The following is a 14,301-nucleotide window of genomic DNA, read 5'->3' as shown; positions in this document are numbered from 1 at the left end:
TGTTGAAAACAAACTATTTAAACATTTAAAATCTTTACCAAATTTATATCCACTTGGAATTTAATTAAAATAAACATTATTTCATACCTTCATCTTTAAAACAAAATCCAACGTCACATGTCACACTTCAAACACTTGTCCAAATTTTCCATTCTAGACGGGGCTGGGAGGGAAGACATTCAATTTTAAACCAAACAGGAAACAGTTGATACCAAATAACATATCATCGGGGTACTTCAATACAGGAATGTTACCATAACATCATAAAAAACTGGAAAAGACAGGAACCACGCACTTTTCTACCGGCAAACCAAATTACAATAATACTGTTTCACATGAATATATCCAAACTAATTGCTGTGAAACTTTGAAACAATATTCCTTAATGTTTACTGGACAAAATGCTAGTCCTTTTCTTCGTTTTCCATAACGAAAAAAGCCATTTTAAACCGGTAAAGTGCGTTTCTTTGTGAGTCTGTTGAGTTCTACCAAAAAAGATATGTTCTACCCTCAAACATACTTTCAGAACTGACTTTTGCATCGTCACGTCTCTCTCGCGTCAAACCGAAGCATTTCTTCTCGATCGTTCGACCAAAACTATTGACCAATCGTCAACTACAACTCAAGGATCTTTCAAAATTCAGACCAATAATATCAAACGATGCTTCGCGCTCAAAACTAAGGGAAAATACCAAACCTTTTCAAGGATTCATTCTAGAATAATGAATGTTTACTTACACAAACAAACAGGAAATTTCCTAAATTTTTCAGTGTTGCGAAATAAACCGTTATACTCAGAACCAGGGGCGGTTCAGAATATTTTAATGATATATAAACTCACAAAATAAATTAGATATTTTTCTTGGGATAGGATATAAAATTAATGGATACTATTTACAAAACATTGTAGCAGAAATTTGTAATGCTACAAGTGGACGAAACAAAGGAGAGAAGAAATCTACAGGAAGGGGACTGGCAAAACAGAAAGAACTAGAGAGAATGATTGAGTGAAGGAATACAGTGAAAACTGTGGAAATCCTTAGTATATAGTACACACACCCAAACTTATATGGAATCATTATGTATTTCTAAGTAATATTTATTTCTTTTGAAAAAACTTGTTATTGTTGCGAAAAATAAAGGTTTTTATTGAAAATAAACAAATCGATAAGATAATCAGATAGTGCAGCTCGGTACGGTATAGGGTATTTGCTTGAGTTGCAAATTGAATGAAAATAAATAAACTAACTTTTGCGTCCAAAAACGAAAATATGGGTCATGTGGGGTTATAGAACTTACAACGAGGAAAGATTATTGGTCTTGTGGATCAAGTAATGTTCGCAGAGGGACATAGGGCTAGTGCAGAGGGAGCTAGGCGTAACACAGGGCGTTTTGTCCAAAACCTATGCCAGGTAACAGGGCTAAGAAAGCTCAAAAATAAAGCAAGGGAAAGTCACCAAAAAGTAATAACGGCTCGCCACGATCGTTTAATTGTCCAATCAGCTGGAAGACACTCAACCATTTCTCACCTGTAGCTCCAAAGGCAGCTTTTGAAAGCTACAGGTGTAACTCTTTCAGTTGAAACGATAAGAAGAAGAGTTCGTGCCAAGAAGTATACAGCAGGAGACGGTTATGGGTTCCCGAGTTATCCAGGCAGCACAAGATTGATCGCCTAAATTGGTGTCTTCACCTCCAAAACTGGAACATTGGGAATTGACAAAATGTGCCATTTTCAGAAAAAGTCAGGATTTGTGTAAAATCAGATGACCCACGAAATTGTGTACTTAGAGGTCGAGGAAGACAAGCAAGAATGAAAACTGTTCACAAATATACAAGGGGAAGTGTAATGAAGTGTAAAAGAACTCCTTTAGTTTTCATCCAATCAACTTTAAGTGCTCACAGGTATGTTGATAACCTGTAGTTAGGCTCTGGGAAGGTGCAACGGGAGAAAATTTGATTTTCTTGCATGATAATAGACCTCCACATACCATTAGATTGACTAGATACATCATTCAAGCAGAAGATATCCCTTGTTTGGAGTGGCCTGCTTGCTCATCCGAGCTTAACCCTATAGAGTATTTGTGGGATATGCCTAAAAGAAAATTTAGAGCTCGCCGGGATAATCCACAAAACACCGCACGGCTAGTCAGTACAAGCTGCTCTTGAAGGATGGAGCAACCTACCACAACAAAATGTTGATAATTTGATTAGGAGCGTGCCCACGCAAATTGAAGCTTGCATAAGGACTAGAGGTTATAACAATGACTACCAAGAAAAACAAAAAAAAAATAAATAAAAACAATTTAAACATTATTCGTTTTATATTGAAATTTTTTATGCTATGACTAAAACAACTAGATTCAATTTGTTTGTTAAATACTTTATTGTTTTATTTAATTGTTATGTATTTGTTATTAAATTGCTTTAAAATAAATATTGTTTGACTTCGTGTGTTCGTTTTTTAAAATTCGCCCGAAATAATAAGAAATATCAGATGATTCCATATAAGTTTGAGTGTGTGTATATCATTCAAAAGAAAAACTGTGGTCATATAGTTTACAATTAATTTGTTGTATCTGAGTACATATTTATGAACCAAATATATTGCTTGTATCTTTGTAGTCAAGAAATAAATTCGAAAAAGAGACGGCGAAGCTCTACCAGCGAATCAGAGTTTGAGAAGACCGATAGTGACAGTAGAGAGAGTTCCAATTTACCTGGAAAAATAATCGTTCTATCAGGACCGTGCGGAAGCGGGAAAACTACCACTGTGTATGCTCTATGTAACGAACTAGGATTCAATGTCATCGAACTCAATGCATCTAGCAAGAGAACAGGTAAATACATATAGGGTGTCAATTTAAATAGTTGCCACCCCTATAATTTGGTTCCTATAGAAAATCTAAAAATATACAAAAACACGTCAAATTTATTTGTGAGGGGGACATTTTATAGACCAGTGTTCAACTAAATTACACTAACCCTCTAGAGGGGCGGACACAACCCCCAAAATCTTTAATGGAAAGGGGGGTTGAGTGATACCTCATTTTAAAGGTCGTTCGATTACCTTTTCAAAAATACCACATACATTATATTTATTTTTAGTAATTTTAATTTTTTTATAATTAATTTTAATAGTTAAATATCGAGTTCAGACCTCCAAAAATTTTTTTGGAGTATTGAACTCTAAATTGAATTTTTTTGGGGTGTTGAAGTATTTAGGGTATTTTTTTGAAGTATTTTTGGAAAAATCAAGTAAAACCGTAAAGATATTAAGTATAGAGTTCAGAACTCCAAAATTTTTTAGAGTACATATTGAGTCCAAGATTTTTCCAAAAGTACTGAAAAGAAATATAAGGCATGTGGTATTTTTGAAAAGGTAATTTAATGACCTTCAAAATGAGGTATCACTCAACCCCCCTTTCCATTAAAGATTTTGGGGGTTGTGTCCGCCCCCGCTATAGGGTTGATGTAATTTAGTTGAAAACTGGTCTACAAAATGTTCCCCTCACAAATAAATTTGACGTGTTTTTGCATATTTTTAGATTTTCTATAGGGACCAAATTATAGGGGGTGGAAACTTTTCAAGACACACTGTACTTTCATTTTATCAGTTAGTTTTTGTGAATTTTGGAAAAAGTAACATTTTTCTTGTCTTTACTGTAATTTCTTTTTATTTTGGGTCAAATACTACCATCTTTGTATTATAATCGCTCTATTTGTCATATTTTGGTTTAAAAAATTTTATAACAACTATTTTCATTACAAATTTTATAAAATACACTTCGAATATTAAATCACATTTAATATTCGTTCGATGAAAATTATTTATGCATGAATCATGAATTTTGTGATGTAAATAAAGCCAGAAGACGGATGGAGATAAATCTGGCTAATAGGGTGGATACTCCAACTATTCGTAGATAAATTCATTTATTTTTAATATTTTTAAAATTTTGTTAAAAATATTTTTTTTTCTTCTGTAAACCAAGTATTCTCTCACACATTTTCACATCCAACTGCTACAAAAGGTTACAACAATAATCTATGTAATTTACTGTTTAATAATAATAATCTATGTTTATTGTTTTGCCAGTTTGGAGATAAATCTATGATCAAAATTAATTTTGCATCTCAGGAAACTAATAATTTCTCGGTCGATTTCTAGGCCTAGCTTGCTTCGGAGCCAAAATACAGGGTTCATGACACTCCTTAAGCTCTTGTTTTGATTTAGAATCGTGTTGGTAGAACCAAACCTTAGCCTTGGTGATGAAATGACGCATAAGCCTTCCATTATTTTTAAAATCTTCAAATTTTGTTCATTAAGTCATATTTGACTATGTTTCTGTTACACTGTTGGATCGTGTGACACCAATTATTCACACAGCTTTGCAAAACCCGAAACTTCAGTCAATATATCGCCGCCGCCTACGAAAAGTATAACTCCGAAAAATGCCGGTAAGAGTAGAACTTTCGGACATCTTGGATATTAGTGCACCCTATGAAACGCACAGCTGAATCTTATGTTTGTGCGTCACAGTGTTGCCATGCTATTTCTTTCATAATTTCAATCAATGTTAAATGTACCTACAAGAATAATAGAATAAGAACGTTTACTTCTCCGTCATTATACTAGGTAGAATGACAAATGAGTTATCAAATGAAAGCTTATAATCCAAGGATAGTACTAAAGGTGAGAAATTAGACCTATATTGTCTGTCCCTCAAAAAATAAGCATTATATTGGGGATTTCTAATGTCGACATTAAAAGTTGCACTATTTTTTTTCTATAAAACATTTTGATCTAAAACTTACCAGAAAACTTCTTTGTACTCTCTACTTTCAAATAAACGTGATTAAGAAACTAAATTTTAAACTTCGTCACACAACTTTTGCGATTAAACTTTGCAATGCACAAATCCGCACCTTTTTTTGCAAAATTCATAACCTTTATCATGATAAGAATAAGAACTTGGAAGCAGGTACCTTTGTCTTCAGAAATGTTAGAGCTGTATACTGTAAAAATTTCAGAAAAAAATATTAAAATGGAACAGAGTTGTAGCGAGGTAAACGCAAAAAACGTGATTTCATTTTTTTTTTATTTTTAGGTTAAAATTTCGATTTTGACAATGTTCCCCCACATAAAATTCAAAATAAACCTCATTTTCGTTTTCAGCACCCTCGAAAATATAAAGTATGAATAAAATTAGCCATTCACCCCTCCGTGGTCAGTATCTCGAAAACTAAGCGCTTTTTTGAGGGTGTCTCGCTCGTGTATAATATCACAAAAAATTGTAACGTGATAGTATGAAAAAATAGAGGATACGGCAACGGTGTTACAAGTGATGGTCGGATCCAATGCCAAAATCTACACAGGCATATTAGGGTGCACTAATATCCAAGATGTCCGAACTTTCAATGAACGCCGGCGAAGAATATTATTTTTGATTATATGATTGTGAAAATTATAATCCCTAATAAAGTGTTAGCGAAAAAATTTATTTTTTGAGGAGTATCAGCAAAAAACATCATTTTGTTTTTGGGTCCACGAAAATTATAATTACTAAAAGTTCTCAGAAATAATTGTTTTCGTCGGCAGACACGGAAACAGAAAGGGAAATAATTGTTTTCGTCGGCATCTATTATGAACTAAATCTTTTCGTTATAAATATTTTGGGTGTTATAATCTTCGCGGACACGCATATAAAAAAAGAATTGTATCGCCAACACTTATCAAAGAGTTATTATTTTCACTGGAAATGTATTAGAAATCACATTAATCATAGGGTACCAGCGATATATTATCCACGCTGTATAACGAGACCCAAGTGCCTTCTATTAAACCTCTCAGTTAATGGAAGATTTTCCAAAACCATAATCTGTATTTTGGCTTCGCTTGATGCTATTCTAATAATTGAAGATGAATTTTCCGTATATATTTATCAATAGTTTATAAATTTATTTTGGTGCTAAGTCTTCTAAAATTACCAATTTTATCGCTGTACTATAATTTTTCCATTATAAAAAAATGTGACTTGTCAACTTTGAACAGACTTTCATAAAACGACCAACTTTATAGCGCCATCTTCATTAGCGCCATTATCATACAAAAAAGTCTTCATTTAACAACTTAGTTGCCAAAGAATCTTCCTGTTAGTAATACAATGTGTATGGTCAATTTTATATTAGGAAAACGACTACTACAAGAACTTCAAGAGGCCACGCAATCCCACCAAGTGCGAAACAAAGAATCGCAGTTGTTCCAAACATTCTTCAAGTCAAACTCCCAGACAGAAAAAAAGTCAAACTCCCAGACAGAAAAGCCCGAAAACTCCTCGAAGAAAATGTGCGTCCTTCTCATAGAAGATGTCGATGTTGTTTTTGAGCATGACGACGGCTTTATCAGCGCTCTCTTACAGCTGTCGACTACAAGTAAGAGGCCTATTATAGCGACCACCACCGACTACACTTCTTTTATTGTACAGAAGTTCTTAGGGATATACGAGTACATTGAGTTCGTGCCTTTATCTTCGTTCTTGCTGTCGACGTGGCTTCAGATCGTGTTTTTGGTTGAAGGGTTGTACGTTTCACAAGACGAAATAGGTAAGTTGTTTTTAATATTTAATTTTTTAATAAAATTATGTGTCTCATTACTAGAGACCGGAATATATGTAATCCTTTCGTGATAATATTTTTACAATGATAAAAGACAATCCGATGGATATGTCCTTCATAAATGCAGATTCATGAAACATGGGAACATGTCTACACGCTGGGGACGAAGTAAGAGTCAAAGCAGTGGAGAAAAACTGGCGAAAGCCTCCTTTGATGGGTCTTTTGATCTCTTTATCGCCTTCAAAGGTAATTCGATAGTTTTTTGGAATTCGAAAGGTATTATTATCATTGATTATGTACTTGAAAAGAAGGGTACAGCAATAACTGGCTTGTACTACACAGCTCAATTGGACCGTTTCTACAACGATTCGTGGAAAAAAAGGTTTAGTTTTTCTCGCAAAAGATCGGGACGAGGCACCTGCTCAAAGTAGCCATTACTCAGGCAAAATTACAACAATTAGAGATTCGAATTTATCGACCATCCATCGGATCTGCCAGATTTTGCCTCTTGTGACTATTTTCTGTTACCAAACTTTAAAAAATGTCTCGAACCTCGCCGTTTTGCAAAGTCGCAACGAAGGATGAGATCATGGACTAAATTTCATATTATTTTAAGGAACTAAAACCAAATTACACCTTAAAGTATAGGCAGTACTGTATAAAGAGTTTTTTAAAACTGAATCAGTAAAATCTAATACTATAAAACTTGTTTTGTCTGTATATAACTATGTAATATATATGTCTAAAAATACATTTTAGGTAGTTTGTTGGAATACTACAAGGGAGACGTCAGAAAAACGCTACTGCAGTTCCAATTTTGGGTCCAATCCGGAGGCCAACTACAACGAAATCCTCCTCTGATCAAGTTGGAGTATAAAAAAACTCCTAGTGACGAACAGCTGGATGAAGATGAAAAAACTGGTGCTGCCGATGAGGAGAAATGTACAGAAGACGACGTTTTCGAACACAAACAATGTTTGGAAAGTTTTGAGATATTAGAGCGGGACGAATCGTTTAGAGTACCGTTTTATTTGAACTTGGGACTGTTGTGGTGGAATTTGCCGAGTATTTTGAATATACCAGACGTTTCTGTACAAAGAATTCACTATGAACAAAACGACGATCTTGCAAAAGAAGAAACAGGCAAGGATTTAAAACAAAAAACTATAAAACAAATCGAATCAATTGGAAAAGTATATGATGCGTTGTCTCACGTAGATGTGACATTTAGGAAAAATAGTTTTTTCAGTCCCGAACCTTTAAAAAGGTTTAGTCTTGATGTTAAAGACAGTTTAGAACTGTCAGAGACTCTAAATAGTTATAGTGACTTGGAGTTTGTACACGAACTAACGCATTCTTTTGTAAATGGATGTATCAGCCATTGTGGAACCGTTAACCGCGAAAGTTGCGGACTGAACGTGACAATGCCGGATAAAATCGAAAGAAGGTAAGTTATAGGTTATGTTAGGTTAGGTTAACCCTTTAAATGCTGATGACGTCTAAGAACGTCATACCGTTACTACTGAGGAGTGCGCATGACGTCTTCAGGCGTCATATGCAGCTATGCACAACATTCATTTATAGAGGTTAGTATTTGTTTGACTTTGACTGAAACAAATTGTATTTCTATTGGGTACGTAGCTAAAAGTGTATTTATAACGTCAGTTAGATTCATATTATGGATGAAGCAATTCCAGGGCCATCTCGACCAAAACACTCAAATGCAATGAAAAATCGAGTTAGTACCCAGGTTGCGTTAGGTATATTTCGTCAGCAATGCAAGGGTTAAAGAAGTTAGTAAGGTAAAAAAGGACGAGCTCATCAAAATCATAATTGGCTCGACAATCCTTTGTGGATCTTAGCCTGCTGGCACAGAAGTCGCCATTTCCCAACAACTTCCCCCCATATTTGACACTTAAAATTATAAGGTCTTCTTCTACATCATCAATCCACCTTCTACGCAGTAACGCAGTCGTCCTCTACGTATTCAGCCCTCTGGGTTTGAGAATGTCAATCTGCATCTTGCTGCATCACTCTGCACTGTATCATTTTTTTTGCCTTGCTTTTACTCGATATTTCAACGATTTATGCAATGAAATACTGGTTAATATCTGCATTTTTATCCATAGCTGATTAATATCTTCTTTTTTTAGTTTTGTGTCCATATTTTATCTTCTATTTCCTCTCTATATACATTTTCTATGTCCGGACCTTTTAGTTTGTGAATACTTATTTTTTCTTTCCTTTTTACGACTCTTTTTGGTTGGGTATTCTTTCTTTAAGCCGTGACACAACCAAATAGTGATCATTGTCTATGTTTGCTCCTCTGAAAGGACTAACATCTAATAAGTTGGAACAGTGTCTTGCATCAATGACTATTTAGTTAGTTGTTTCATTATCAGAAGATTTGGAAGTTTCATTATGTATATCTATGCAGGGAAATCGTCCCACCTATTACCATATTAAAAGATAGGCGAAACTCAAGAGGCTCCATTTCCAAATAAATAATATTTAAAAATAAAAATCTGAAAGATTTCTTAGGAAAGATTTCGGAAACAAATTCTCACTTATACCTATACCCTATCCTTCTTTAACTTGCAAGGAAAAAGGGCGATAAATGCATAGACGTGGGGAATCTATAATATGCATTCCACAACACGTCAATTTATCTAGGTAAAGATCAACAAATGTGATGCCTAGTACTCAATGCGTGAGTAAAAACGAAGGTAGGTAAAGGCAGTTAAGATTTAATTACAATTTAGAGACCACTACCATCTATTTATGTACCGGGTGTCCCAATAAGAATGACTCTCGGCCATATCTCAGAAACCGTTTATAGTACAGCTTTGAGAAAAAAAAATTTATAACAAAACTTGCCTCGGGAAAAGCCTGGAAATTATTTTCATAATTGTGGGTCCACCGTTAGAGGGCGTAATTGAATATCAAAAATTAAAAAATCTACATTTTACAAAATTTTACCAATGAAGGGGCACTAGAAATTCGATAATCGTATTCTTCATAAAATTCTGCGCATATTTGATTTCACAAGTTTAAGTCTACCTTTGCAAATAAAAGTTGGCGGTGAGTGGGAACCTTGTCATGAAAAAATGGCTGCAAGTCCGGTTCTGCTAAATCAAATTTTGCAATCTTGGTCTTGTTGAAAACAGATATTTTCCATCAATGTAAGAGTTATAATTTCGAACCAGCCTAATAAGTAATATGCCAGCTAGGAGGCGTTATTTAATTTTTTTCAGAAATCTAGTTTTCTTTGGAAAATATTAAATACAAGTATGCATTTTTAATCTTGTATTATAAAATTATATTAAATTAGCAATAGAATAGCGAAAACCGCATGTCGATACCTTTTTTCTGTCTCGAGATATCTTCAGAAACCTGTAAATTTTAAATATAACTGTTACTGTCACCGGTAAACTGAGTTAAGGAAAAGTAGTGTGCTATGGAAAAAACAAAGAAACATTTTCCAGATGTCAGCGTATATAAATATAATTTAAAACAACAATAAGACAAACAACACTATAAAATATAACAATGAAATAAAAGCAACTACTTATTTAATGACGACCTAAATGTTCAAATTGTTGCCCATCATTTTTGATGTAATCATTTACTACACTACTCGAGAAAATATGATCCAGAGAATCCAGAGATCCAGAGAGACGAAACGCCATGCAAAGCATTTCGAGAGCAGAAATTGAGACTACTGTTCAATCTACTCTTGAAAGAGTAAATGCTTGCATCGAAAATGATAGGCAACAATTTGAACATTTAGGTCGTCACTAAATAGTTGTTTTTATTTCTTTGTTACATTTTTTTTTTATTTTATAGTGTTTATATTTTATATTTTTTTTCATTTTATAGTGTTGTTTTAATTATTAATAGGGCTTTTCAACGCTTCTCATTTGTTGAGCCTCTGTCATGTGTCGTATAATCCGTGTATAATATTAATATACGACATATGACGGAGCCTCGAAACAAATGAGAAGCGTTGAAAAGCCCTTTCATAAACGTTGACATCTGGAAAATGTTTCTTTGTTTTTTCCATAGCACACTACTTTTCCTTGACTTCGTTTACCGGTAACAGTAACAGTTATGTTTTTAAATTTACACGTTTCTGACGATATCTCGAGATAGAAAAAAGGTATCGACATGCGGTTTTCGCTATTCTATTGCTAATTTAATCTAATTTTATAATACAGGATTAAAAATGCATACTTGTATTTAATATTTTCCAAAGAAAACTAGATTTCTGAAAACAAATAAATAACGATTCCTAGCTGGCATATTACTTATTAGGCTGGTTCGAAATTAAAACTCTTATATTGATGAAAAAGATCTGTTTTCAACAAGACCAAGATTGCAAAATTTGATTTAGCAGAACCGGACTTACAGCTATTTTTTCATAACAAAGTTCAAACTCACCCCCACCTCTTATTTGCAAAGGTAGACTTAAACTTGGGAAATCAAATATGCGCAGAATTTTATGAAGAATACGATGACAGGATTTCCAGTGCCCCTTCATTAAAAAATTTTTGTAAAATTTGGATTTTTTAATTTTTGATATTCAATTACGCCCTCTAGCGGTGGACCCACAATTATGAAAATAATTTCCAGGGTTTTCCCGAGACAACTTTTGTTATAATTTTTTTTCTCAAAGCTGTACTATAAACGGTTCCTGATATATGGCGGAGAGCCATTCTTATTGGGACACCCGGTACATTTCAACCTCTTGGTTTCTTCAGAACAGCCTATAGTGTGTTCTGAATCGGAATCAAATCTTTCTCCGAACATATACCATATTCTTGACCAGCGCAAAGTTTGAGTCTCAGTCCGTTGTCAGTTGAGTCTGCGTGTCTTTACCGATGGTGGGAAAAAATATATTCTCTCTTCCGGTTTTGGCATTCTAGGACGAGTTAATATACTCTCTAAACAAAAGTTTGGTACTAAACAGAGTTTTTATGTGAGTTGACACTTGCTCAAATATGTATATTTCTTCTTTTTTAGATGGCGAACAAAAATTGATAAATGCGAAGACGCCTTCAACGAAGCGTTACCAATGACGACTGATCGAAGGGCTGCAGCCCTAGACTACATGCCCGCATTGCGAAATATCACGAGGTCAGAGTCTGTGCGGGCTGCGAACAATACAAAAAGAGGAAACCGTTTTAGGTATTACTTAAGGGATGTAGGGATCAAATATAATGACGGTATAATTAAAAGCGCATGCGAAATACTGAACAGTGTGGAATAGCTTTTTTGCATATATTTTTACATATATAATAGAATTATTTATTAAGAAGCAAATTGTGTAGGCAATTGTGTATAAATAAAAATCATTTTTATCAATTTTTTATACCCTGTGTATTGTTTATTGTTTATACTGTCATCTTAGCGGAAAATATTTGGGATCTTCAGAGGCTACTGACCTGAATAACGGAGTTTGGACAAGAATACTCAAAAAATAACGAGAATCTCTTCATAAACGGATCCAATATGGAACGAGTCGACCAATATGTATACGCTATGAGCTCGTAGGTAGAGGGGATAATTAAAAATTCGCGAGCGCCAGTAGTGACAAGTCTGTAAATTTTTACTGGAAATTTGACGTTCTGCATTAAGAGTTGCATATAATTTTTACTAAATGTCTCACGAAGGTTGTTGTATTAAAGACTGCCAAAATACTGGTTACAATAGTAACTGTGTATTCGACAGATTTCCTGTCGCTAAGCATACAGTTACATTATTTGTGAGGGCCGAAAATTCCTTAGAATAAACAAAAAGTTTCTTCTGAATGAGATATGGATTTGAAATTAAAAATCACACTAAATTTTCGCTTTTTTTCACCCCTGTAACTGATTAAAATAAACAAATTTTCAGGGCCTTTTGAACCTCGATAATAATGTAGTCTTTCATTCTGCGTTTAAATTTTTCAAATACACTTATTAAGTATTATTTCAAATACTCTCTTAATTAATTATTTAAGTGCAATAAATGCATAAGTTAACATTTAAGAAGTATTATACTATAATTATATTAAATTATTATACTTTTTTGCAGAATAATTTTTTCTAATATTAACTGTCAACATAAACTTCAAAACCATAAGCAAAATCTTAAAAATAATCATAATGAATAATAAATTCTGTTCTTACTGATATTAATTATCGATTACAATCCAATTACTTCTTTACGTTGTAAATATTACACGATAAGAATTAAATACAGTCGGAAAAATGAAAGAATACCCATGAACGATCACATCAATCACATATTTTGTATTTGCTGTATTTTTTTCATAAATAACAAACGAGAGAGATATATTATTAAGAATCTGAATAATATGTGATTGATGTGATCGTTCATGGGCATTTTTTCATTTTTCGGACTGTAATAAGTTTGAAACAATTATTATTTGCTTTTCTCCTATCCTCTTTAAATTTCCGACCGAAACAGGAACACTAGTCATCCGTTAGATGGCTATACCAGCCATACCAGCGAAACTCACAGAGGATAGGCAACACTTCCGTTAGGTAGGTGGCGATACCAGCGAAGCTCGGAGCGTATAGCTTGGAACAATGATTAACTCCACAGGAGATTACTTACAGGAAGTCAAAATCAGAATTGAAAAGGCTAGAGCAAATTTCAACAAAATGAGAAAAGTGCTCTGCACAAGAGATTTGAGGAGCTAAAAGTTAGATTGGCTAGGTGCTACGTTTTCTCGACTTTGTTTGATGGAATGGAAGCTTGGACCTTGAATGCTGCATCAATGAAAAAACTAGAATCATTCGAGCTATGGATATACAGAAGAATTCTGAAAATATCGTGGACAGAACACGTCACAAACAAAGAGCTTCTGAGCAAAATGAATAAAGAAATGGAAATCCTAAATACTATCAAAACAAGAAAATTGGAATGTCTCGGACATATTACACGTGGAGAGAGATATAATTTGCTCCAATTGATTGTGCAGGGAAAGCTTTAAGGAAAAATAGGGAGACGTAGAATATCGTGGCTGCGCAACCTGAGAGAATGGTACGGATGTACATCAAATGAACTTTTCAGAGCAGCCATCTCTAAAATCCGAATAGCTATGATGATTACCGACCTCCGTCGCGTAGATGACACTTAAAGAAGAAGATTCTTTATACTCCAGTTGTCAGAGACGAAAATGCCGCTGAACCTCTAAAAATCATACCAACAAACTTAATTTTGCCGAGTATGTCAAATTTGGAAACACAAAAACGATGAAAAACGTTTGTATTTTGTACAAGGATGAAGACACCCTAGAAGCCTTCCATGAACAAATTGGTAACATCTTAAAGCTAATTAAGACATAATGTATATATAAAATGGGCAATTTAAACGCTGAAGTCTGCCAGGGAGAATTGTGTGAGGAGAGAAATGAACGTATAGGCTGGTTGATTTCTATATGAATAAGAACTTATAATTGCAAATACCTTATTCAACAATTGTAACGGTCCCAATGCATGTTTTTATCGTCGTATAAATATATCAGGTCCGACCCTGTGTGCTGAATAAATTAGACGTATGGTATTGCGTAATTCGTTTTCCCATATTACGATGTGTTTTTCGTTGCCCGTTCAAGTATCAAGTTGGGAATTTGTTTATCTTCGGCGAATTATCAAAAATATTTTATGATTTTTCGAG

General features: G+C 34.0%; 1 protein-coding gene across 1 annotated transcript in view; it reads left to right on the top strand.

The window, feature by feature from the left end:
* The window catches only part of LOC114329625 (ATPase family AAA domain-containing protein 5), a 29,588-nt gene extending 17,602 nt beyond the window's left edge, over positions 1–11,986 (top strand). Inside the window, exons 5-8 of the mRNA XM_050643605.1 lie at positions 2,623–2,837; positions 6,190–6,603; positions 7,375–8,062; positions 11,638–11,986. Of these exons, the coding sequence (XP_050499562.1) occupies positions 2,623–2,837; positions 6,190–6,603; positions 7,375–8,062; positions 11,638–11,884 (1,564 nt within the window). The 3' untranslated portion in view covers positions 11,885–11,986. The remainder of the gene's footprint in view (positions 1–2,622; positions 2,838–6,189; positions 6,604–7,374; positions 8,063–11,637) is intronic.
* Positions 11,987–14,301: the final 2,315 nt, after the last annotated feature.

Source organism: Diabrotica virgifera, chromosome 2 (assembly GCF_917563875.1).
Source record: "Diabrotica virgifera virgifera chromosome 2, PGI_DIABVI_V3a".
Lineage (NCBI taxonomy): Eukaryota > Metazoa > Arthropoda > Insecta > Coleoptera > Chrysomelidae > Diabrotica > Diabrotica virgifera.
The sequence above is the reverse complement of the archived record's forward strand: the minus strand, read 5'-3'. Positions and strand labels throughout refer to the sequence as shown.